Source organism: Epinephelus fuscoguttatus, linkage group LG21 (assembly GCF_011397635.1).
Source record: "Epinephelus fuscoguttatus linkage group LG21, E.fuscoguttatus.final_Chr_v1".
Classification (NCBI taxonomy): domain Eukaryota; kingdom Metazoa; phylum Chordata; class Actinopteri; order Perciformes; family Serranidae; genus Epinephelus; species Epinephelus fuscoguttatus.
The window spans coordinates 23223019-23249734 of NC_064772.1; the positions used below are offsets into that span (position 1 = coordinate 23223019).

A 26716-nucleotide genomic window follows, 5' to 3' on the forward strand; every position below is an offset into this window, starting at 1 on the left:
CTGTATCCCAAAAGGCCAATGCTCCACTGTATCTCCAGAAAAGCTTGAAATCTAAAATGAAGTTTCCCGGTCACAGAGAACGCACCGCATCACATATATTCCCACTTTATTCATTTACGATATAATGAAATGCCAGGGAAAACCTTTAAATGGTTGTGGAAAACCATGAGCTTGCAGGTCTTTTTCTCAGAAGTAACTTGAAATTAGCATTTGTAGGCTATTAAAAAAAAGAAGAAATCTTCCCAAGGAGAATTCTTCTTAATGCTTTAATGCTAACAACCTCCCTAATTTCATCCACAGCCAAAGAAACCATCCATATATCTTAAGAGGTATAACTTTTATGTCCAACCACATTGCTATATCATTTTTCCCCCCACTAAAATGGTACCTCTGCATATAAATTGCAGCGCAGAGACTTCTGAGATGGAATAGATTATATTGTTGTGCAGTATGATCGATGATACCCCTGAAAATGATCATTTCTGAAAACATAGCGGGGACCCTGGGACTGTATTCTTTGGAACAGAGATCTTTTTTTGAAATACATATTCTAAGATGTATCCTCAAGCCACTCACTGCAACCAAAAAAAAGTGGCTTTGCACCCAGAGGTTTTAAAAGTGATATATCCTTTGTATCTACCAGCAGTATCATCATGGCGCAGCGATGTGAGATGATGGATTGATTGTCCTCTGTTTCGGACATGTGCTGTCACTCCGTGATAGAAAGGCAGCAACTCGAGCGGCATGCGGCTGCAGAGGATTGTGTTAACGTACATGATACACCGCCTGATGGAGAGGTGTGTGTTTCCATCAGGTGCTGATGGAAAGGATTGCAGGATATGTTGTATGTGGTGATTTGTCCAAACGGATTTTGCCCTTCACTCTGCTTTGTTTCTTTTTGAGAACCACTGAAAATGTAAATGTTTTTTTTAATCCGCTCTGTTGCAGCTTAGGGTTTTAATTATTAAAATAATTACTGCGAGTTGCATCCACAGTAAAAGCATATTGATTATAACAAAGCAAGGCCAGTCTGTAGTCTTGGCTCAGTAATACATTTTCAGCCTCCAAGTCTAAATATTTCTTCTTTTTCAGGACAAAACTGCCCCTCACTGAAGTTTTTATTTCAGTATGATAAACATTTATGTAACGTTACATTAAACATAGGACTGGCATGATATCAGCTTATCGTGGCCAAAAGATTTCTCTGTACCAATATTACTGCGATAGCCATTGAAAATTTGAAAAAAAAAGGTCACTGTAAAATTCATCTTTAACTTTTTATTGTGCATTTCGTATCTTTTTTGGCAAATGAATTACATTCAAAGTATGAGTGTAGGGAGGTGGAAAGAGAGTCTGTAACCATAACTGTACAAAAGTATACAAGAAGGAGCAATTACACTTGCTCACTGTATAGTGAAAAGGTAACCAGATGGTGTTGGGGGAGGGAGACAAAGCGAAAACAGACAGAAACAGAAATGATTTAAGAGGCACTGGATTACTTACACAATATTATCACATGTGTATCATTAACACAGTATCAGTATTTCATTTTCAAATATCATGCTTATCGTCAGTATCGTCATCATGACACCCCTGATCAAACATTAAAAACAAAAAGGCATCTTCGGGTAATGTGTTTACAGAAGAAAAACATCATTCAGAACATTATATACACTTCTATGTCCTTCAAACTTTGAAACTTCAAAGACCTTGTATGCAGAATAGAAATAGCATAGTAACAGGCCTTTCTGCGTTTTCCAGGCTCTCTGTAAGTAACTGGCCAACTCAAAGGTACACTATGCAGAATTGTTGGTTAGTTTCTAAGCACGCTCGCTAGGGGTGGGCAATATGGCTCTAAAATAACATCACAATATTTCGGATTACTTAAAATATACAGTACAGGCCAAAAGTTTGGACACACCTTCTCATTCAATGCGTTTTCTTTATTTTCATGACTATTTACATTGTAGATTCTCACTGAAGGCATCAAAACTATGAATGAACACATGTGGAGTTATGTACTTAACAAAAAAAGGTGAAATAACTGAAAACATGTTTTATATTCTAGTTTCTTCAAAATAGCCATCCTTTGCTCTGATTACTGCTTTGCACACTCTTGGCATTCTCTCCATGAGCTTCAAGAGGTAGTCACCTGAAATGGTTTTCCAACAGTCTTGAAGGAGTTCCCAGAGGTGTTTAGCACTTGTTGGCCCCTTTGCCTTCACTCTGCGGTCCAGCTCACCCCAAACCATCTCGATTGGGTTCAGGTCCGGTGACTGTGGAGGCCAGGTCATCTGCCGCAGCACTCCATCACTCTCCTTCTTGGTCAAATAGCCCTTACACAGCCTGGAGGTGTGTTTGGGGTCATTGTCCTGCTGAAAAATAAATGATGGTCCAACTAAACGCAAACCGGATGGGATGGCATGTCGCTGCAGGATGCTGTAGGTAGCCATGCTGGTTCAGTGTGCCTTCAATTTTGAATAAATCCCCAACAGTGTCACCAGCAAAACACCCCACACCATCACACCTCCTCCTCCATGCTTCACAGTGGGAACCAGGCATGTGGAATCCATCCGTTCACCTTTTCTGCGTCTCACAAAGACACGGCGGTTGGAACCAAAGATCTCAAATTTGGACTCATCAGACCAAAGCACAGATTTCCACTGGTCTAATGTCCATTCCTTGTGTTTCTTGGCCCAAACAAATCTCTTCTGCTTGTTGCCTCTCCTTAGCAGTGGTTTCCTAGCAGCTATTTGACCATGAAGGCCTGATTCGCGCAGTCTCCTCTTAACAGTTGTTCTAGAGATGGGTCTGCTGCTAGAACTCTGTGTGGCATTCATCTGGTCTCTGATCTGAGCTGCTGTTAACTTGCGATTTCTGAGGCTGGTGACTCGGATGAACTTATCCTAAGAAGCAGAGGTGACTCTTGGTCTTCCTTTCCTGGGTCGGTCCTCATGTGTGCCAGTTTCGTTGTAGCGCTTGATGGTTTTTGCGACTCCACTTGGGGACACATTTAAAGTTTTTGCAATTTTCCGGACTGACTGACCTTCATTTCTTAAAGTAATGATGGCCACTCGTTTCTCTTTAGTTAGCTGATTGGTTCTTGCCATAATATGAATTTTAACAGTTGTCCAATAGGGCTGTCGGCTGTGTATTAACCTGACTTCTGCACAACACAACTGATGGTCCCAACCCCATTGATAAAGCAAGAAATTCCACTAATTAACCCTGATAAGGCACACCTGTGAAGTGGAAACCATTTCAGGTGACTACCTCTTGAAGCTCATGGAGAGAATGCCAAGAGTGTGCAAAGCAGTAATCAGAGCAAAGGGTGGCTATTTTGAAGAAACTAGAATATAAAACATGTTTTCAGTTATTTCACCTTTTTTTGTTAAGTACATAACTCCACATGCGTTCATTCATAGTTTTGATGCCTTCAGTGAGAATCTACAATGTAAATAGTCATGAAAATAAAGAAAACGCATTGAATGAGAAGGTGTGTCCAAACTTTTGGCCTGTACTGTATATACACACACACACACACACACACACACACACACACACACACACACATTATCAATTTAAGAACATATAATTGCTACAAAAAAGGTGATATAGTGGTTTTACATGTCAACCTAACAGTTTGCCCCTATTCAGTAAAAAAAATGTAAAGCTGTGATGCTACCAGAACTATCGCACATTCACATATATGTAGTTTTTGTCGAGCTGCGAGTGGCATGTAGGTTTACATTACCAGAGGTTTATGACAAAATCAGTTGATGACACAGATTCCCGTGTGCGTACAGCGAGAGAAGAGAGGGAGAGACACTGTGCTGCTGCCAGAGGAGCTGCTGAATGAGTTCCCTCTGAGCGGTAAGTCGCTAAAAGAGTCTGAGAAGTCCGGGGCTGTTCATATTATTTGTGTTAGTTCGACGCCGTGTCTCTTGGAAGCCTGCTGCTTACAGTCTGGCACCTGGTTGCTACCTTTTTATAAAGCCAGACCTCACCTGAGTGCTGTGGGGTTACATGCCCATACACATCTTGAACACAGAAAATAAGAAAATACAGGCAGAGAGCAGAGTCTCTGCAGAAAAATATGCCACCGTATACTTCTAGTGTGTCATGAGTGATGAATTAGAGTGATTTCTTCTGTATGAGTCTATTTTTTTAATATAATGATAATAAAGGAAGACATTTAAAAATGAAAAAAAGCATATTAATACAATTTTATAGGATTTAGTTAAATAAACCCATAGATTTACATTTAAGTTTAAGTTTAAGAGAATACATTATTTAACAACTAGAGATACCATAGATACACACTGATATCAACACACCACCTACCTACCACTGCTGTAGTACAGGGTACCAGGATTGCTGCCACAAGCCACCCGGTCCCTGAATGACCAGCGTGAGATGGATCAGCGGTTTGTTGCGGCTTCTGACTGTGGTGGTGAAGAGGGAGCTGAGCCAGAAGGCAAAGCTTTCGATTTACTGGTCCATCTACGTCCCAACCCTCACCTATGGTCATGAGCTCTGGGTAGTGACCGAAAGAATGGGATTGCGGATACAAGTGGCTGAAATGAGTTTCCTCAGTGGGGTGTCTGGGCTCAGCCGTAGAGATAGGGTGAGGAGCTCGGAGTAGAGCCGCTGCTCCTTTGTGTCGAAAGTGGCCAGTTGAGGTGGGTCGGGCATCTGATCAGGATGCCTCCTGGGCGCCTCCATTAGAGTTGTTCCGGGCACGTCCCACTTGTAGGAGGCCCGGGGCAGACCCAGAACACACTGGAGGGATTACATATCTCATCTGGCCTGGGAACACCTTGGGATCCTCCAGGAGGAGCTGGGAAGCGTCACCCGGGAGAGAGGTGTCTGAGGTGCTTTGCTTGGCCCGCTGCCCTTGCAACCTGGCCTCGGATGAGCGAATGAAAATGAATGGATGGAGGGATATGAGAATCTTTCTCATTGAACTCTTCAGGTGTAATTTTCTGTATGATTGAGATGACTCATTGAGTTTTTGAGTTTTCATCAACATAACTCTACTGGTCACACAAAGGTCTTATTATTTAAATCAGTTATAACAACATAATTTCCTGTACCATATTCATACTGTATCATCTTACAGGAATGCAGTTTTGGTTTGGTCCATATGTTATTAGCCTGTCATGCTCTGTAAAGTATTAGCCCTCGAGTTTGTTGTTTTTTCTTCTAGTATCTGAAGGAATCTAGATGAGTGTTTAATACAAGTCCGCTGTTTTGGCCTGTGTTTTTGTACAAACCCTTCTTTCAAACTTTTAAGTGCTTCATGCATCACCATTTAAAAAAAAAAAAAAAAAATCCCTGCTCAAAGAGATGAAATGGACGTCAGAGTGCGGAGCTGTCTTGCTAACACCCTGGCTGTTAAGATGTCAGAGGAAGAGGAGAGAGCAGATTTAGTCCAGCTGTTTGTCTTTCCAAGCAATTTAGTTGAAAAATGTGTTATTGTAAGGCCTCAGCTGGTGTGTATGGAGCAGCTTTACTTTTCCAGGTTCTTCTATCACCGAGATGCAAATTATTTGTAAGCGAGTACACTGCAAGCACATCACGCAACTCTCATTTGCTCTCTTTGCCCACATCTAGTCCTCGGCGGTGGTCATAGAATAGTGATAGGCAGATCTTGGTGCTACAGGGTGAAAAGTTCTCTCAAAAGTTCCCCTGATTTTTTTTCTGACACATCCTCACGGTTGCAATGCACACTACATATTACCCAAAAGAGGGCACCTTCATGGCTGGCATTGAAATAAGGTCTGCATAAGCAATCTGTTTCCTACTGGCTCCACATCTGGACACTTGGGATTCCATAACCCTGAGTTTGTAATTTCATAAATATAGAAGTGTGTCCTAGAAACAAGACTGTAACCTGGGTGGGGGTTACTGTGGATAGATCGGGTAGGTAGGACGTCTCTGGAGACCGAGATGACTTTCACTTATTTTGTCTGCTCTCTGTCATGGGTGTCTGTCTGTGTAACAAAATCTTAGTGATGCAGCGGGGTGATTGACAGTTGTGCTTGCCTTTCAGAGCATTTGCCGAAACTGCAGCCCAGGCCTTATTCAGCAGCCAGGTAAGGTGACAGAAAAATAAGAATAGATGTTACATATCGTACTGCATGAAACTGTGTACAAATGTGCACCTGTATAGAATTATTTATGTGGAATAAGAAGTATCTACGAGGACGTATGTCTGTCTTATTCTCACCACACAGTCATGCAGGCTGTCCAGTTTCGACTGGCTGCACAAAAAGACAAATATGTTGATAGTTCGTGGAGGATTTTAATCATTGGATGTGTTTATTAAACATTAAAACCTCCGCCTAACTTTAAAGTTAGAGTCCAAACATGAAGCTGTCCACATAAACAGTGTTTAGATATTGAAATATTCACAACAGGCGGTGCATTACATCGACTGAGTATTCCTTTCTATCTTTTTGTAATGCTGATGATATTTAAATTATGGCATGCTAAGGGAATAATTGATTCATCTCATTTATTTGAAGATGGATCTCTTTTATCATTTGCACAACTGCAACAGAAATATGAACTCTCCTCCGCTTATTTGTTTAGATATTTTTAAATACCCCCGATTAATTCTGCTCGGCATCTCTGACACAGCTGCCTCCTTTCATACTGGATTGTATTGTTGATGATGGGAGAGATAGAGGGAATTTTCTGAAAATCAAATTGGATTTTAAAAAACATCCAAAAATCCGGACAATGAAAATAGAAACTGACAAAGAGGGCTGGATATGTTTTTTTGTGTCAGACTTAATAAATGTTGATGGAATTTATGACTTGCAGAGGATGTATTATACCACAGAGAAGACTGAGGGTGAAATATCATTTTTGTGTTGGTGTTGTAAGAAGAAAAGTAGTTTAGTAGTTTTATGCATGTATTTTCATCTGGAAACCCTCTAATCTCACTTTGTTTATTAGGTACTACTAGAGAAGACAGTTTGCATTATAAAACATATTGATCTCACACTATTGGCGGTGAGGAAATTCATTGCTTTCCTCTACTATTATGCCAACTCCTTTACAGCGGTGGGTTGAGCTTTCAAATGATGGGGCATTTGTAGGGTTTATTATAACACCAAGGACAGCTCCATGAATTGTATTAAGTGTAGCATTTTCGCATGATGCTTGAAGTCATTTAGAAACTATTTGTGCATCTATGTCCCTTTGTCTAACCTTGAACACTGTTGTCCATGTGATGTGCGCTTTTGTTCAGTGCAGAGGGAAAAACGTGCACAGAGGAATGCACTTTAAATACTGTGTAGCCTTTAGCTAGTTGAGCTTAGTTTGAATAGGCCCAAGTGTTCCTTCTTTTTGCCTCACTTAGCCAGTCATTGATTTGCTCTTCCTGTTAAGATAGTACCCATTAGGTTTGCTTTAAAGCTCATGTTCAACAGCAACATCTAAAGCTATGTCAAAACTTTGCTGCTCCTCTCATTAGTCCGTCATTTAGCTGCTTGTTGTGTGTGTATGTGTGTGTGTGTATGTTTGTGCACAGAGACATGGAACGGACAAGAGAGATGGTGGCTGTAGTTTATCAGATGGTGCAGAGACATTAGAGGCCTGCATTATTGATGCTGTGGTCAATAGAGGTCTCCAGTGGCCCACAGGAACTGGAGAGTGAGGGATGAGAGAGCGTGAGAGTTCTTCAGCTGGCAGTGAGGACTGGAAGGAGAGGAGGGAGAGGCAGTTTTATTGAAGCAAGCCAGACAGGAAGTTATTTTTTCTCACTCCCTAGGAGTATTTTTTTTAGCCTAGAATGAAGCACGTCATTGTCTTATTCCTGACCATTTATATTCCCGGGTGTGCTTGTGTAGTTGCCAGGGGTTATGTGGAAAGAATTCAGAGGCACTCAGCTAATTTAAAAATAACTGAAATTATGATTTGGTGTAGATCTACGTGTATGTATGAAGGAGGAAAACAAACAAATAGGATGATGATAAACACAAATATGATTGCAACTAGGTGTGATGTTGATTTGCAAAGGTGCAAATGGAAGCTCTACCAAACCAACCTAAACATAGACTTTTCATACTTTTGTATAAAAAGACACTGTAAAAATATTCATTTTTGTATAATTATGCTGATGACATTGAGTAACGTCCAGTTTGAAGTAAAACCCTAACATATCTAGAACTTGACTGGCTTTGTTTGACAAAGCATGCTTAAAGGAACAGCTCACCCCAGAATCAAAAAGACATATTTTTCCTCTTACCTGTAGAGCTATTTATCAGTCTAGATTGTTTTGGTGTGAGTTGCAGTGTTGGCGATATCGGCCGTAGAGATGTCTACCTTCTCCTTGAAATAATGGAACTAGATGGCACTCAGCTTGTGGTGCTCAAAGTGCCAAAATTTACATTTAAAAAACTCAACAGCAATGTCTATTTACAGAAATCATGACCTGGTTACTCAAGATAATCCACAGACTTTGTTGTGAGCAGTTTGATGTAGGAACGATTTTCTCACTACCGATCTACAACCGTAAAACCGTGCAGAAGGAACCATGCATCTACTCATGGAAGGCAGGCTCGTGCCAGCGAGAGATGTTAACATTAATGATGGATCTATACTTTTGTGTCAGCTCTATGCAGAGCCTACGCACGTGACCTACACTGTTGTGAGCATGTATACTTGTGGCATGGTGTGTCTGTGTCACTCTGCAGTTACACCTCCAAAACACTAGTCGGCGGTGGAATTTCTGTGAAGTGCTGTAAAGTTTCGTTGATTCAAAACTAGGGCTGTACCCAAATATTCGTATATTTGAATGTTCGTTTCTATGGGTAGGTATTCGTTATGAAAATTGGGTATTCGATATTCGTTTTTTATTTACTTTTTTTTTTTTTAATTAATTTATTTTTTTACATATTTTTTTGGTGCTAAATGTAGTCTTTTTGTTGTTGGTAAATGTAGGTTATCAATAAAAATCAAAACTTTTAAACTGCATTGTTAAAAATGTGAAAATACAGTATAGCCTATCAACGGAGCTTGTGCGCACGGCACGCTTGAGCGCATCCGTCTGAGGCTGTGGATCAGTGCCAAGTTTTACCACTTTATCACTGTTCCCTCTAACTTGTAGCTATTTTTTCGTTATCTTTTGAATTTAATATGAATTATGGGACCGTTTTTGTCAACGTTTGTTTCCCCCATTTTGTACAATAAATTATTGTTTAAAGTTTCAACAAGTTTCTCTTGGAGTGTGTGACACAAATGTGTTTTGAAAACGACCGACTGTCACCTGCTCAACGCATCAGTACCTTCAGATGCCATGACAGTAATAGCCAATAATGTCAAAATATCATTTACAGACTGATTTAACAGACGATCACTGCTGCCCGACCCGCAGGTTACGGGTCGACCCGCGCATCACTACTCAGCTCAGTCTATAAGGCTGTACACAACAGTAAGGCTATAGACATTATATTCTATTCAGGCCAGCAGAACCAGCAGCGCATCTGCTCTACAGTGCACGGCACTGCTGATTAACCATTTTATTGCAGCACAGAGTGTCTGCCAGCAACCAATTACTTGCAGAGGCTTCCTACAACTTGTTTCAACGGTTCCGATTTAATCAGAAGACAAATTAAACAGGATGACTAGCCAATGTGAAAATCAAAAGAAAGCATAGAATAATGTACTGAAGGAGACTGTTGTGCCATCACATTTTTTTGTGGTTTGAGAGCAAAGATCCGGTTGCCGCTGTGCAAAACTCTGCAATACAATTAGGTACGGAGTCCGCAACTGTCTTATACTAAACACGTTTTCCAAACAAACATAACATGCTAACGTTATTTGCACAAGCCTATGGCATTTTATATTGTATAAGTTAGCCTAGCGACAAGCAGAGATTTCCTCTACTCATACAGTATGAAGTCAGGATAAATCAACCACAAGACATAAAATGCTTTTTTGTGGAGGCTTTTTTGTCTTCATAATTTATCTGTGAAATTACAGTAAATAAAAGCTTCATCATTGATTTGATGCAGAAGTATAAATCCCACTTTAGCTAGCTCAGTGGTGCTAGGTGAGCTAGCAGTAGATGCACACTTCCTTCTTCGCCATGATACAGTTGGCAGGTGTAGTTTGATAGTAGGAAAATGGTTCCAGACTGCTCACAACAAGGTCTGTGGATTACCTTGAGTAACTGGGTCATGATTTCTGGAAAGAGACATTGCTGTTGAGTTTTTCAAATAAACTTTTTGGCGCTTTGAGCACCACAAGCCGAGTGCCATCTGCTGATATCTCCAACACTGCAACTCACAGCAAAACAATCTAGATGGATTAATAGCTCTACAGGTCAGAGGAAAATATGTTTTTTTGATTTTGTGGTGAACTGTCCCTTTAACCTCATCAGACAGGACTATGGGTGTGCATCAGATAAAAAATGTTGGGAACCAATGGATGATCATGATTTTGCACCTTTCAATGTCATGTCCATGTTTGTATTTGTTGTTGCATTCAGTGTCTGTTTGTCCTTGGTATTTTGATCAGCTGTTGTTTAACAAGATTTTTCTAAAGGTGTTTACTGTGAATCATTTGTAGGAGCATTGTTGTCTATTCTTGAGACTTCATCCTCCCTCGTAATGCTTGTACCTTCCTGTTCTCCCTCGGCTTCTCTCTGTATTTCACTCTATTTTTCACTTAATCTCTGCACATCTCCCTGCTTGTCACTGTCTGTATGCCTTGCACACACACTATTGTTTCCCTCCATCTCTGTCTGCCTGCATCTTAAACTCTCCGCGGTGCCATCTCTATAGCTCCTGTCTCAGGTACCCAGGAAAGGTGCATTTTGTCTTCAACGTGGTAGAGTTCCCAGCATGCCCCGGGCGCCCTGCGGGAAGGCGAGGTTTGTGTACCGGTTGGCTGTTTGACCTCATCAATCCTGTCCTGGTTTTCCCTGAGAAGGCTGAATCCTCCGGCTGCCCGGCTGTGCCAAAGGTAATGAGTACACTGGAAAACGAGAGCTGAAGCTAGATTCGGTGAATCTGTGAACTCTTGGTCTCGGCTGATGTATTTCCTGGTCTTGGCTGATAAGTGCTCTTATTTGCAAGTACAAATGTTCAGGTGCTGTATTACCCGCGACCCCCCACTCACAGGGAGAAAACAAACACACGAACACTTCCTGGCGAGGTTGAAATCCTGTTACACTTTACCTTTGCCGTCCCTTCTTTGTCTTTGTCTTCAGTTTTGTTTCAGTAAAAAATGCCAGAAAAAGCTAGACTGCCCATTCTCCTTCAAATTACAGTTCAAGAGGCTGTTGAGGGAAATGGAGGACAAGTATGGAGCAGAATATCAGAAAATTGTGCAGTGTCTCCGTGAAAGTGCAGAACTCGAGGCGCTGGGGATTTAACCTGTTTCTACTGCGTGTTTTAGGGAGCTCTGGAAACTCCATTTGAATGTGTGAGACACCAAAAAAAAGAACAAGCTTTGGGCCAGTTATGTGTGTGGTTAATTAAAAAATAAATTTAAATTAAAGCAAGTAAATCCTCTCTACAACAGACTCTGTGGATTTCAGTTGGAGCTCATGAGTTTTCCTATTAGTATGTCTAAGAATATTAAGTAGATCAATTAATAGATTGGTACGCCCTCAGTGGCTTCTCAGCTTTGTTGTAATTACTCTCATTATTTTAAATGCTTGCTAATGGCCTCTGACCCCAGATCCATGTGAGTCTGAGACCCAACTGCTTCTTTCGGCCTCCCCCTGACCTGTCGGCGCCCTTCATAATGGTCGGACCAGGGACAGGAGTCGCCCCCTTCGTCGGCTTTCTCCAGCAAAGGTATGGCAAATTTGATAACGTATTATAATATTATCTTTCACCCTTTTAAGTGACATTTTCTATCAAGTAAGAGAGCTGTGGTGCGTATCGAGATTCACCGTTTTATAAATGTCTCCATCAAGAGGATCAAGTGCGTGTGGCAGTGTGCTTGATCCAGCCAGTGTTGTACACGTTCCCAGATATGCTGCTGGAAAAGGTCAGCGAAATGTTCATGTCAAGCATCAGAAGCGTGCAGGTTGTACGCTGATTGGTGTGTGGTGCGACAAGGATTATTGCTGCTAAAATTCTGCACCCGGTAATGAATATTCACAGCGTTCAAATGATGTTAAGTGCACATCGTCCATGCATATTTTCGAGTAATCTGCAGAGACAATTAAATCAGACCCTGCTCAAAGCCGATAAAAGTCGACGTCATGTACAACTCATAAGGCATAATAAATCTATCAGCGAGGGCTGTGATCACGTCAGGGATTATTTCAGATGCTTCGCTCGTCTCAACAAGAATAAATTAAGCCCTCTCTCTCAGATGCACAAGTTTATGACTCGATCTGTAATGAAGAGCCAGGAGTCAAAGCAAAGCAAATGGAGCGTTATTGATTTGAAAGTAAAAAGTCCAGTAGGTGGTGGCCGCGTTGTTGGAGTAAATCATTGCTTGTAATTGCTGATGAGGTGGTGTGAGGATATTGACCGTTAGCCGAAGTTCTCACCAGCTTGTTAAACCATATCTGTAAGTCTGAATCCTCGAGGGGGGTGGTTGAGAACCTGACATTTTGTCTAATTTTCTGATGTCCTGAATTGATAGCTAAATCAAGATTGCAAGATGACCTGTCAGAAGGACTTAATGTGACTGAAGCTTCTTTATCCGGGCGGATGGCTTGTCTGCTGAACCAGGCCGGCAGCCACCATGACTTGTTAGAAAGCGGAGTAAGCCTTTTTAGCCAGACTGACATGTCTAACTCTTGGGTGGCTTTGTGTAAATGAGGTTATGCCCCAGTCAACTCCAATTGTCTCTAAATTCCCCGGATGTCTGCTCTGTTGTGGCGGCGGAGTCAGCGGGTGATTGCTCTGAGAGGTGACTCGGCACTGACTGAAGTGATGGCGGCTGCGGCGGTGGATTGTCTGCAGCAGATTCTGGGGAGGATGAGTGGTCATCTGGGTTGAGAGGTGTTTGCGCCTTTGGGATGCAGCAGCACTGAAGGTGGCACATGTTTTCGGGCCGACTGGCAGACAGACTTCTTTTCTTGATGATCAAGGCTGAGCCAGAGGGACAGTCCTGTGGTATAAGGCAGTGCTATGAACATATCAGTCTTACTTTGATCCTTACAGTGTTACCCAAACATCGCACTCTATAAATGTAAGCAAACAAAATACTCACTTTAAGATGAGTTACGAATGTTCTGTCCTTGCAGACCTGCTTGTCAGAGCTTGATTTTAAAAGCCATCATACAACAACTGCAGCCCAACATCAGATGCAACCTTGAGATTCTTTTTTTAAATTTAAAATGTCTTTTATTAATTTCATTTTTTCCTTTCAAGAGGCTCTTCACTGTTAGATTATAAACTCGTGAACCAGCTCGACTGCCTCCTCAGCCCCCTCTCCCTCTCCGTGTCTCTCATCCTCTCCCCTGCCAGCTGCATATTGTGCTGAAGGATTGTAAAAATCTGTCATGGTGCGCGGCGCTGCACAGAATCTAACTTGAGATTCCAAACAAAGCCTCGCTGGCTGACGCTGCACTCTGATAGGAGATAACAATCACCAGTTTGTCAACGGGACGCCGTATCTGCCTCCAGGCCTGAGAAGGGTCCTGTTAGCAACAAAAAGACAAGGGGACACTTCGATCCTCCTACCTCTCCCCCTCTCCCACCCCTACTGTTAATCGATGGCTGTTTTCAAAAGAACTTTGTGTGAGTTTGTAACGCTGGTAACAAGTGGAAGAAGCTTGTCTAAAGGTCAGAGGCTCACTTGGTGGCACAGGGAGATTTTAATAAGGCCCCTCCAGTAGTCTGGTATTGATTGCTGTGGTTTGCGTTGAAGGATTTTTATGGAGAATGTGATTTTCAGTGTCTCTCTGTTTAGCCAGGAGCAGTGACAGTTAAGCAAATATTGTATTTTAACTGAGTGGTTAGCCTTAATCGCCTTAACAGCTCTAACAAACTTTTCTTTCAGAAAAAAAAAATCTCTTTGCACAGTTTAATTTTTACGTTTGCCAGCAGGCATACTTGGCACATCCAATATGACAACTTCTATTAAAGTTTCTGTGAACAAATATTGAGCTTCCATTTATCAGTCTAACCAGACAGCTGATTACAATTAGGCTACGGCATCCTGCTACTCAGCATTGTCCTGTATTTTGAAAACACTGTGAATTCAACGTGTTGGATGTATACGGGTGTAATTCTGCAATGTAATTTCAGTGATTAAGCCTCGAGCTGTTAGTGTATTTAGGCTTTTGTTTTGTTCCTTTTTGTATTTTTGCGCATAAAAAGCCACTCAACACCTCTTGCACGGAGCTGCAAGGAAAACGGATGAAAGATATGAGATAATTGGGATGTTTACCAAGTCTTCACCCCAGCTTTCCTCACAGTTTCCCCCTCCTGCTGATCATCTGAATGGCACTGAAAGGCAACCGCCTCTGATTTCGACCCCAAATGGAGTGCTCTGTAGACGCTGCCTTCCCCCTGGGATTGTATTGCAGGCTGTTAAAGTGTGGGCATGTGATGTGATGTGATTTGTATTCAGAGAAAGGCGCCGGTGTGGTCTACTCAGAATGGAATCCAGGTTTTCATATTGGTATTGATCCCTTTAGGGCAGGCAGCGAGAGGAGAGAGACGAGCCCACTAAAATGAGTTTACTTGAGGCTGTTTGCAGATCAGAAGAATCTCGTCCAGGATGCTAATGGATGGGATCTGAGCATTTGGATCAAGACAGCTCTGTTACTGGGGCCGCAGTCACAGGCAGAAAGTTCAAACAAACTGCGTCTCCAAAGCGTTTATTAACTGGTCAACTTCTCATTTAATTAATGAGGACAAAGCTTTGTTTCAGTATTTACAGACTTATGTATTGATTTTGTTGCTCTAAGGCTAAGTAGTGTAGCGCTGCAGGTAACAATTGATTAATCTGTTAAAGTTTGTTAAAGTTAATTTAAACTATGGAAGACCAGAACGACCATGCTTGCAATTATTTTTGTAATGCTGTTACCTTGAGATCATGAGCTGATTATTTTGTTATCTAATAATGGATTTGTTTATTCTGTCAGTTCTCAAGAAAACAAAAGGCAGACTTCTCAAAATTATGAGATAATTTATCAAGGGAAAACATCTTTTGTTTTCTTGAGATGAAGGGGTGAGATCAAGTTTACGACATTAATTATCCTGTTATCATGAGAAAACAAACTTTGTTGTATCAAGATAACGTATTAAAACATTTAAAAAATTGCAAGCATGGTCGTTCAGCTTCCATATGAATCCTTTGTCTAGAAATTCTCAGAAAACCGAAGCCCAATGTAACGTTTTCACATTACGCTTCTTTTCTCTAACCATTAATCCAAACACCATTGAATTTACAATAACCTAAAACAAAACAAAAAACATGTAGAAGCCGAATCCAGCAAATTACATCTTTGCTTGATGAAGTATTTAAATGAGCAGTTAAGTGGTAAATGGACTTTTTATGCATGAGCTCCGTTTTGACCAAACACTTTCAGTATGGAACCTTTGGAACCAAAATGAACCTTTCAGATATGGTCCCTAGACTCAAGGTCTGTTCAGTGTTACCACCGCAAACAGTACTCTCCACAGTATGAACAGTGGTTACATGAGCCTCAAAACCAGCCACAGCTCAGCCCTGAGCAGAGCGACCGTCCTCTATTGACCAATCAGACTGCAGTGTTCACAGCTCCACCTTTTAGTACCAGATCTGTGTGCTAGGTACCCCAACAGAGGGGGGGACCAAAAATGGGGATGCTGTTGAACAGCTCCATTGGTACCATCCACAACTTTTCACAGTGGAAACGGGAAAAAAAATACTTACCAAACTGTGCCGTACCGTACTGCTTGGTGGAAACGGGGCTCTAGCAGCCATTCAAAGTGCTTTACAGCAAAGGCACCATTTACACACTGGTGGCCGAGGCTACCATGCAAGGTGCCACCTGCTCATCAGTTTAACATTCACACAGGAGCACTTTTGGATTCAGTATCTTGCCCAAGGACACTTCAACATGTAGACTGCAGGTGCCTTCCAATTAGCAGACTTTACCTCCTGAGCCACAGCTGCCCCAACAAACTTTTTGTCAAGCCTCTCTTTAGACGCCTGCCCACCATGCCATTATAAACCAGTTTTATTTTTTTATCAGCCATTAGCAGTGGGGGGGGAAACTAGCAACAAAATGAGCCAAATTTAAGTTAATTGATGTAACATTTTGATGATCGGGTTCAGCTTTTTATCAAAGAGAAATAAGGTTTCTCCTTTTACATGTCTTTTATCTTGACTTTGCTTTTGACTGATGTCTGCTTGATAGACATCACCTGTTTTGCTGAAGATCTTTCTTCCTCGTCCTTGTACATTTCATCATTCCGTCAGGAAAAAAAGAACGCACCGACATGAATTCTGAAAGCCTTGCTAGTGTGAAAGCAATCTTGTTTGCTCATTGCCCCCGAATGAAACAATTAATTCAGCTTTAGTTTCACCCTAGTTTTACTATTAAACCAAAAAATCATTGCCTATTCATATTTTCTGGAAGGAGAAGATGTAATTTTTTAAATTTTTAACAAGGTAATTTCACTGTTTTTGTGTAAGAACCGTATCAGATGCAAACCTTTACACAAAGCAGAGTATTTCATATGTGTTGAAACACATTGTTACAACATTAAACACCAACTATTTTTTTGTTATTGATTAAATGACTTATAATTTCAGGAGTAAAGTTGTGTGTTTACACTTTTTATGCACTCCATAGTTCCACTAAGTCTAAGAGTTGGCTGCCATTTTAATTTTGTTACTGCTGGAAAACACAAAGCACGATTCAGTCTGTTGGTGAATAGCAAAGGTTGGTGTTTAGGGGAAGCAGCACCTTATCCTCGGAGTGCAGCAGCGCAGCACAAAGAGCCCAGTCTCAATGCCTCTCTGTGGTATTCCTCAGCCCCTCGTCGTGGTCGGTCACCTCAACACCCCTCTGTCTTCTCTCATCCCCGTCGCGCGGCCTCCTCCCTCGTCCCCACTCCCTCCAGACGGGGGTAACAGATAATGCCGGGCTCTTTGGAGAGTCAACTGACTGATGGCATCATGAAAGGTTGGGGGTCAACTGTTGTTATCTGGGAGAGAGCTGTCACCTTTGCAGCAGGTGTGCGGCACAGATACCAGCATCTTCAGAGCCCTGCTTTGTGCCGCTGCGTTGCCACCGCCTGCAAAGGATTCTGGGAGCTTTGCCAAACTCCCAAGCCACAAGAGGAATCACTTTTGCAGGAGCAGTTCTTTTGCACTCAAGCACAGTTGGACACACAAGCGAGCGAAACGCACACCCACACACAAAGCACAAGCCCTAGTTTTATTTTCAGTGCTGTTTATAGTGATGCGATCTATCCTTCTGTTTGGGTGAAATTTAATAATACATATAATGTCCGCGCTGCAGCATGCATAGTTGTTTCTGTGCATTAGGCAATTGTGGCACTCGGTGTACTGTCATTGCAGACAGTGCTTAATGGTGTCACTACTCTTCTTTAACCTCTGCTGTGGGGAAGGACTCCCTCTCCTCCATCTGGTCTGGTCGTCTGTTGGTATTGATTGACCGCTAACATCCACTGTTTGACTTTCAGGGAGGAGGAGAGGAAGGAGAACCCCGAGGCCACGTTTGGCGAAACCTGGCTGTTCTTTGGTTGCCGCCACAGAGATCGAGACTACCTGTTCAGGTAAGCTGTGTTTCTTGTGGTTATTCAGAAAACCTTTACACTCATACATTGTCATACACGATACATACTTTCTTAACCTTTTGTAAGCCAGATAAACTGCTTTGCATACCCACATCCCTCTTCACCTTGCCACAGAACATTCCATATTGAAATCATTGACCTGCATAATGAACATCTCGCTGTCTCTTTACAAAATGTGGGTGTTCTTCCTTCAGTTCCACACACAAGCATTGTGAACACACAGCTCCACAATGCCCATGGAAGGTGTATTGTTGGATGTACGGGAAGAAAAGACGAGCCAAGGCCACATGATTTTTTACTTATGTGTGAAAAGGAACAAGAACACAAGCATTGTGTCACAGTGACATGCAATCATGACTCAAGGCAGGTAGTTACATAGAGGTTATGTAAGTTTTTATTGTGGTTGGGTTGTGAAAGAATATCCAGTTTCAGGTTGATAGAATATTCATATTTGTTAAGCTCAGAGGCTAACAAATATCTCATGACTTCTTCACTCTTCCTTCATTTTTGGAGACGAAGAGTTAACAAGGGAGTAATATTCAGAACATCTCAGGTAACCAGCTACAAAGCAAATATGTCAAATGAAAGCTTTTTTGATTAAAAAAGGGATCAAATGACTGTGTGCTGTAAAAGTTGTCACTCTTCGTGATGAAACCACAGAGATTTTTTCCTTAGCTCTACAGAGCATTTGAGCAACTTTTAGCTCATTGTTTCGGTTTTACGGCCCGAAACTTTACTGTTTTGATTAACTTTCACTGCTCTCATCAGTGTCGTTTTGGAGCTTTTTTGAAAAGGAAAAAAGGTCTTATAGCCTAACATATGCTACCTGCCGAGCCCCTGACAGAAGACAGAAAAGGCTAGTTGGTGAACACGTAGTATTTAGCAGCTAAAGTGTGAAATAATTTCATCATGAGATGGTGAAGACCAAATAGAGCTAAGAGTGGATACTGGACTTGTCAGCTGGCTCCAAATGAATGCTAATGTTGCTTTGCCGTGTCGCTGCATGTGTAAATAAAGCTACTGTTTGCTAACAAGCATGTCACGTAAACTGAAAAGGTGATGCTATGTCAATGTTGTGTTCACATCATGTTTTTTTTAAAGCTAAAGCTGACTAGCAGCCTTGATAAAATGCAACCCTGTTGTTTAATATCTGTTCATGTCAAATTTATGTCATGTTTATTTATCTGTAAAAAAAAGTGTCAGGGGTCTGTGTTTTCACTGTGTACTAATGTTAAACTGCTTTTCTTGGATTGACCTCTTGTTTTGTTAAAGCATTGTAAACCGACATCAACGTGGAAGTAGATCTTTGCTCTGATCAGTTTGTTTTGGCTTCACTCTCCCCCTGACAACACGCTAATTGATCGGCCCTTGTTGGTATCAGCAGCACGCGTGTACTCAGTGCTGGTGCACTGATCGAGTTCTTTTTCAGGATTAAATAGTGTGCACGGATTAGCATCCTTAATCACACAAGAATAGATCACAGAGGATGTTGTTTGTTCCCCTTTGCTTCCTCTATCCCTTTGTTAAATACAAACCCACAGCCAGGTAGTTGGCGATGGTTTGTTCACAGTGTGGGCTTCTCTGATGAACACCCCCACAGTGTTGACCAAAGCGATTAGTCCGTGTTTTATGAGCCACCCGTGAAGAGTTGTACTCAATTTAAATAGGTTAGCAGAAATAAGAACAACATTCCTGCAGCTGAATTGCCTGCCTGCATTCATCTCTGTTGGATTTCTCTCAAAGTAAATGCATTTTGGTGTGTGACTTTGTCTGGGAATGGAGAACTCTGCTTAGCATAGTTTGTAGCATATTTTTTTCAACCTCCCATATTTTTAAAAGAAAAGTTCACCCGAAGTCCTAAGTAGGGGTTACAAATTTGAACTTGCATAAATATGGCATAAACGGCTTTTTAGGCTTATAAATATTGCAAAATGCGGAGACAGGATGTGACCAACTCTCTGATCGTGTTCTGAATTTTCAGCAAAAAGCAAACACGGCTTGCGATGCGCCTCAATCAGCCGCAGCACTTAACATCCCTGTGAGAGGTTGATGCCAATCTTCCTGCTTGTCACATCAAACTTGTCCTCTCCTCCGCTGCACTTATCCTATTCCCCGCCCCCCCGACTCCTCAGACGCTTCATGGCAAGCGGTTTCATGCTGTAGGGGAAACATAACTGGAAGGCCCGCTGGGTTCATGTCAGGGTCCGGGATATTGCCACAGGCTGTTGTGTGTGTGTGTGTGTGTGTGTGTGTGCGAGTGTGTTTATAAGTACACAGAGGAGTCTGGTGGGTTTTGGCTCTCAGAAACCCCTCGACTTTTTCGTTTGTCTAACAAGTGAACTGTCCTTTCTCATCCTTTTTACTCTTCTTGTTGCTCTCTTGTTCAAACAGACTCTGTAATGACACAATTTGGTCAAAACAATAGATTTCTTTTAATGACTCCGACTCCAATCAAAGGTTGGACGGTAGACAATTCAGGAGAAGCAGCACAAGATGTTTCACAAACAATAAAGGCAGCAGTGCTTATATCTCTCTTTAGTATATACATCGCAGCGTCTGTATGTTATTGGAAGATATCTTATTTTAGTCTCGGGGTCGCTGCAAAACACAGACCCCTGAAGCGAAGACCTTAACCCCTGATCTCGGAGCCACGGCTTGTTATGAGTGTGTGCGCGTCAGCGTCTGCGTGTGTTTCTGCTCATTGCGAGTGCTTAACTTAAAACGAGATGCTCTGAGCCACAGTAAACCTCACTCCCTCACCACCTTCCTCTTTCCTTTCCTTCCAATAGCACCTCAGGCCCTGTAAAAACAATGAGGCAGAAGAAGGAGTAGTTGGCAAGCGAACCACCGATAGAGAGCAAGGTTACACCCAACTGCAAGGCTGGAAGGATTGATTGTAAAAAGATGCTTATAACAGTGACTCGACCTTGCTTATGAAATCCATATTTTTTTTCGCACTTCTCTCGTTAAACAAGATAAATTGGTTGTCTGGCACGGTTGTGCTTAGACCTTTTGCCCATCAGTGTTCTGTTTTATCAAGCTTGACAGGTTTTTTCTGTTCTTAGGAAATGTTCTGGGGGTTGTATACGTCTCGTGAGGCGGTTGAAGCTCTTGCTAAATATCTTAAGAGAGTGAAAGGATAAACAGCACTAAGCAAACTGTGTTGAATACTTGGCATTATTAGGCCAGCAGTTTATACATTTTTTCTAGGTTACAGTAAAAATATGCATGCATTTTTTTTGGGGGACGAAAATCACGTACGGGTGCTCTCCCACAAAGTTGGACTGCTCTCTATCTCTTCTCCGCCTCAGCAACCGAATCTTGGCTCCTCTGATTTCTAGCTTTGGAGAGACTTTTCGCAAATCACGAACAACCTGTTCAAGATTACAGGAATACCCCTTGTAGGAAATTGGATTTACAACAGCCTTTAACGTTTGGATGCTCTGCAATCTTTCTTCTGTTCCCAGAGAGGAGCTGGAGGGCTTTGTGTCCAGCGGTACACTGAGCCAACTCAAGGTGTGTTTCTCCAGAGATGACCAGGAGGACGAGGCCGCAACCTCCGCCGTGGCACGACCCAGATACGTACAACACAACCTGCTTCTAAACAGCCAACACATCACTGATATCCTGCTGAAACAGAACGGTTACATCTACGTCTGCGGGTAAGACTGACACCGATAATAATGTTTCAGTTGTAAAATTAATTTTGAGTGATACATTTATTCCAAAGTCCACCTGGGACGGTTGTGTCATGTTCCAAGTGTACTTGTATTCACTGTGTCGACTCCAGAGCATCTCACTCGCAGCTCTATCTTCGCATGCCTCCTCTGTTTTATGTCAGATCACCGTGTGTCTCTGAAGGCTTGAAAATTACTTGTAAATCTGCATGGAGCCATTTTTAAAAACCTTTATTTAACCGAGGGGGTCTCTGGAAATACATTATCTCTTTTACAAGAGAGGCCCAGCCAACATGGCAGCGTTGAGTAGTTACACAGAATCAAATAAAAATTCATTTACAACATTCACATCCAGTGTGTAGCACAGTAATGCAGTGCCTAAGAGTCATAAAGGAAAGACCTTGACTGTTTAAAACATGATTTTTTTTTAAGAGGTGTTATGAATGTGGCTTTAGAACATCTGATATGAATGCAGTGTTTTGAAAAAAGTTTGTCTTGAGATGGTGAAGCACAGAAATGCTGTTTTGCGAAGTTTGGAACAGACTGAAAATACTGAAGATTATCCATCGTGATGATCAGGTCTTCTCATCATTTGACAGCATTTTACAGAGGCAAAGGGAAGTTTAAGAAGGGCTTTAAATATAGAAATAACAAACAAGTCATCTGCATTTTCAGTGTTAAAGCTGTAGTTGGTCACGTTCATAAAAATAATTTGCCATTTTTGCTGATTCTGAAAATCATGTTCCTCCTTCTCCTTGTGCTACTTCCAATGGCATTTACTAAAGTCCGCCACGGAGGTTCAGAGGAGTCTTAAATGTAGCTGTCAGTCATGACGATCACGGGTCAAACTGTCAAACTAGGCAGCGCTGATCACATATAAATCAAGATTCTGTTACTGCGTTGCCAATTTCTCAACTCAGATGTTCTCAGAAACATATTCAGGTGTACTGTTTAGCTGTAACGTGAGAAAGTTTGTCACCTGGCTGCCATGTTGGAAGCAGTTAAGCCAAAACAAAGCACCACCCACCGGCCAGACAACATTATCATTTTAGAGTTAAACAGTACACTAAAACTTTTGGTAAAAAAACATCTGAGGCAAGAAATACGCAGTGCAGTCACAGAATATTTGTTTCACATTTGTTTAAATCTAGGCTGACGACCCACATGTTTTCTAACGCCTTTGATTGTCCTTATAGTTTCTGTTTTGTCTTTCATTACTTTGTTTTCAGATCTTACTATTGTGTGCTTTATTTTATTTATTTTTTTACTCATTTACTTGGGCATGTTTTTGGGTTTGTAGTGTTATTTCTCTAATGATTTGCTATTACCGTGTTATGTTATTTTAGCACTTTATTCAACTCTGATTGTTTTTAAACGTGCTTTATTAATATATTTGATTTGATTTGATTTGATCAGTGCTGCCTAGTTTGAAAGTTTGACCGCAGTTCATGAGCAGCGATTGACATGATTGACAGCTGTGTTAGAGACTCCTCTGCTCTGATCGGTATTTTATTTCAGGCACAGTACATCCTAACAAATGCCATTAGAAGTAGGGATGAGAAATATAACGACTATGTACGATATATCGATATATTTTCAAGCAAGATATAAATGTAGACACTGCTCTTCATATTGATATAGGGTCAAGTTGCGTTACATGACGCATACCAGTGAGCATCTCTCCTCTCTCAGCACAGCTCCGCCCCACTCACTCAATCATTCACACATTCTCCAGCAACACTCAGACACAGAGCTGCTCCTCTGTTTAATCTGTCTGTTAATTAGTCTACAGTGTAACATCGGTCTATATGTTGCACTTGCTACGCTAAATCAGTCTGTGAGATGAATGAAGGTACCGCAGTAGCACACGTGCAATCCAGCGCTGCGCTGCATGTGTGGGAGACAGAGCTGCTTGATTGTGTCAGGTGAGCGTTTATTTGTCGCATAGCCGTCCTTCTTGGTAGTAATACTCTAATGTGTGACATTGAGACGCCGCCCGGATGCAAGCGACTGATGTACTGTATATAACGCAGACAAAGTGGCTAATGTGCCTTCCCTCCCACTGCTTTGTTGATGCTCTGTGCATAAATAAGAATAATAGCCTAAATAAATGAAAATATTTAAGTCAGATTACAGCAGATTTTTAATTGTTTCAGACCTACTGGATACTTTTATACTCATGTTATAGTTCTATGGTCTGTGCTGCAAACCTTTAAACCTCTGCAGCTCCAGTGCTGTGTGCAAAAACATTAACGTACAGCCCTGCTATTTATTTTATATATTTTTTAATTTACATGTTGTGCAGCTGCTTATATTCAAACAGGGAATGAAATCCCTGTGTTTGCATTTTAATTTGATCACAGTCTGTTTTATAAAAGTGCTTGTGACATCTCAAATGTGGCTTTGACTTGCAGCTGAAAACATGTAGCCCACTTCGTAGAAAATACAGATATCTACATGTTGTGTATCGCCAGTCAGCCTGAAAATACCAGGATATGAATTTTTGTCTATATCACCCAGCCCTAATTAGAAGCACTACAAGAAGGAGGAACATATTTTTTCACAGACTATCTGTCTCATGTACTGCTGTGTGGATGTTGTGACAGAAAGTTATCATTATAAAAGTTGCCACCTGTTGCTTTAACATATGCAAATCACAGTAAAGACAGTTGAGGCACACTGCTTCACAACAACGTACAAAAACAGGCAATTAAACAGGACATGAAAATATAATTTCTACTTGAGCAAATATTGTCCAGACTATCAAAGCAGGAGTGAATTATTGCTTATAAGAGAGAGTGGGAGAAAAACCTGTATTTTGCTGCTTGAGAATAAACTGCTCGAAGACATGCTGCCTGTGAAATGCTGCAGTGGAGACGTGATGTAGCCGTGAAACAAACAGGCTGCATCCAGTGCCAAGTACAGCTGCCGACCTTACCTGTCGGCCAATGACTGACTCTGCTTTGGAGCACCCATAAAAAATTAACAAAAGGTGCTGAAGCGCCTCACATTTTGTGAATTTTCTGCCCACAACTTCTCTCTCTAAACCCTTTGCTGCTGCTGACCTCATACTGACGCAACATCTGTTACAGTCTGTACAGTATACGTACCCACTCCCCCTTTTCTGTATCACCACACATTGTTTTGGACAGTACAAAGACAACAAACAAAACAAACATACAACAAGTCATGTCAACACTTGTATCGCTCAGTATCACCTTCTTTGTCTTGAGTTTCTCCTCTGTCATCACTGCCAGGCGGCTTAACTCACCTCTGAGTAAATGATCTTTGAAACATCATTACTGTGTGAAATCCTCGGAGTCAAAAAAAATATCACTACAGGTCCGCAGGATGATGAATCTTCTCCAATATGCTGCAACAGCAAGATAGAGATTTTAGCAATTTCCTCCCAGGATATACTCCTGGACCGGCAGAGCTTTATGGTTTTTACAAAATATTGGTCACTGTGCTTAGACACAAATAGGACCGTCTCAGATCTGTGTCTATTGATTGCGTTGCCCTTTTCTCTTAATATATTCACACTCTTCTCTTCACCAGAGATGCCAAGAACATGGCTAAAGACGTGAACGACACCCTGATGGAGATGATCAAAACAGAGCTTCAGGTGGACCAGCTAGAGGCCATGAAGAGACTGGCAGGGCTGAGAGAAGAGAAACGCTACTTACAGGACATCTGGGGTTGACAGTGGATGACCAGATAAGGGCATTTGCAGAATCCGCTGGGCCTTTTTACACCTTCAAAAAAAAAAAGAAAAAAATCAGCACGCTCAGCTGTAACCTCTAGAACCATAAAATTGTTGATGCTGAAGCCCGGAGGTAGTTTACACCACCCAATGCTACCAAGATGGAATAGGCCATGCTGACCTGGGGATATCGGTTCACTACATCATTCTGGGCTTTGCTGTTTGAACAGAAATGATCTTGGTCAGGGCAATAGTGCTGGAGATTGGTCCTGCAGTGTGAAAATGCTTTTAGTGTCGACAAGTCTCCTCCGTTCGTCCTGTCTGGGGAAAAGGCATTTACTTCCGTTGGCGGTGATGGAGGGATTTTGATGAGAACGGGAGTGCTCCAACCTAGATGGAAACAACACAGCAATCTGTAGTTCTTTAACAGCACACACACAGTAAATTGTTTATTGTCATTCAGGGGGATAGAAGTCATTTTTTCCACAAGTTATTTTTTATTTTTAGAGTGTGCCAAACACCACTGATTACCTCTGGAGTCATAATCAGCAGCAATTTTTTTTTTTTTAAATAACTGATGATGTGAGAATGAATCTCAATTCCAAAACAGGTCGTGGTTTGTTCCATTGTTATGTAAAATCATATTTTCATCCAGAATACTGTGATTATAGTCACCTTGTCAGCCTTTTTAAGGTAATGAAGACCGATTTTAATGTATGTGATCCTGAAAAAGTCACTTCTGCCTAAATGAAGTCCTCAGAGATGAGGATGGTTATCATATTTATCATTATACTTCGAATTTTAAGTGCAGAGGGCGTGAATTGCAGCTCTGACCAGAGCAATTTATCTAACTAACTTTGTTTGTGCCTGTCTGCCCCCACATACCCAGCAGACTGCCAGTTTGGAGACTCTGAACTCCAACTTTTCTAAGTCCTGCAAACCCGACTGAAATCTCCCAAACTGTGGTAGAAACAAACACAACTGTGCCTTGTGTGATCAGGAATTAAAAAATATTTCAGCATAAATTATCACGGTCTTCAGTTTTTCTTTTGTCATGCGCACAGGTGTGTTTGTAGGTGACCTTATTTGAAGTGTGGGCGTGGGTGTGAGTGAGCATGAAGGGGAGGGGTGACTGGAAGTTTCAGCAGCAGGTTCAAAAGGCAATGGGAATCATTTGGGAATAAACTGTGATTGATTGGGAGTGATTGTTTTTATAAATTTAGATCTAATTTGATTGCTGAAGGTGACTTTGGTCAGAAGATGAAGGCGTACTCTGCTAATTGAAGGCTTTTCGCAATGGGCTTCTTAGCGCAGCAGAGCCCCAGAGAGAGGCTTCTCAGAATTAAATCTTCTAACAGCAGTCTTTTTATTTATCCTCTTGTAGGGAGGGGAGAGAAAAACATGTTTACAATCTCTGCCGCCTGCGCCGTGGATGACACCCCCATTCGCTACATTTTTGAGCCGAGTAAACAAAACATTCACTGTCGCAGAAAACAATCCCTGATAGTGAATAATTGGTTTAATACAGTGTTGTCGAAGGTAGAGCTGTCCTTGTGTTTGTCCAGGCGCAGCTGGCTGCACCTCCTCGCCCT

The 26716-nt window shown here is 41.6% G+C and overlaps 1 protein-coding gene across 2 annotated transcripts in view; it reads left to right on the forward strand.

The window, feature by feature from the left end:
* Nucleotides 1-26152, forward strand: part of mtrr (5-methyltetrahydrofolate-homocysteine methyltransferase reductase) — a 36437-nt gene extending 10285 nt beyond the window's left edge. For both annotated transcript variants that reach the window (XM_049565102.1, XM_049565103.1), the window contains exons 10-15: nt 6056-6098; nt 10800-10980; nt 11701-11819; nt 17631-17723; nt 21212-21406; nt 24980-26152. In XM_049565102.1, the coding sequence (XP_049421059.1) occupies nt 6056-6098; nt 10800-10980; nt 11701-11819; nt 17631-17723; nt 21212-21406; nt 24980-25124 (776 nt within the window). In that variant the 3' untranslated portion in view covers nt 25125-26152. The remainder of the gene's footprint in view (nt 1-6055; nt 6099-10799; nt 10981-11700; nt 11820-17630; nt 17724-21211; nt 21407-24979) is intronic.
* The last annotated feature ends 564 nt before the right edge of the window (nt 26153-26716 follow it).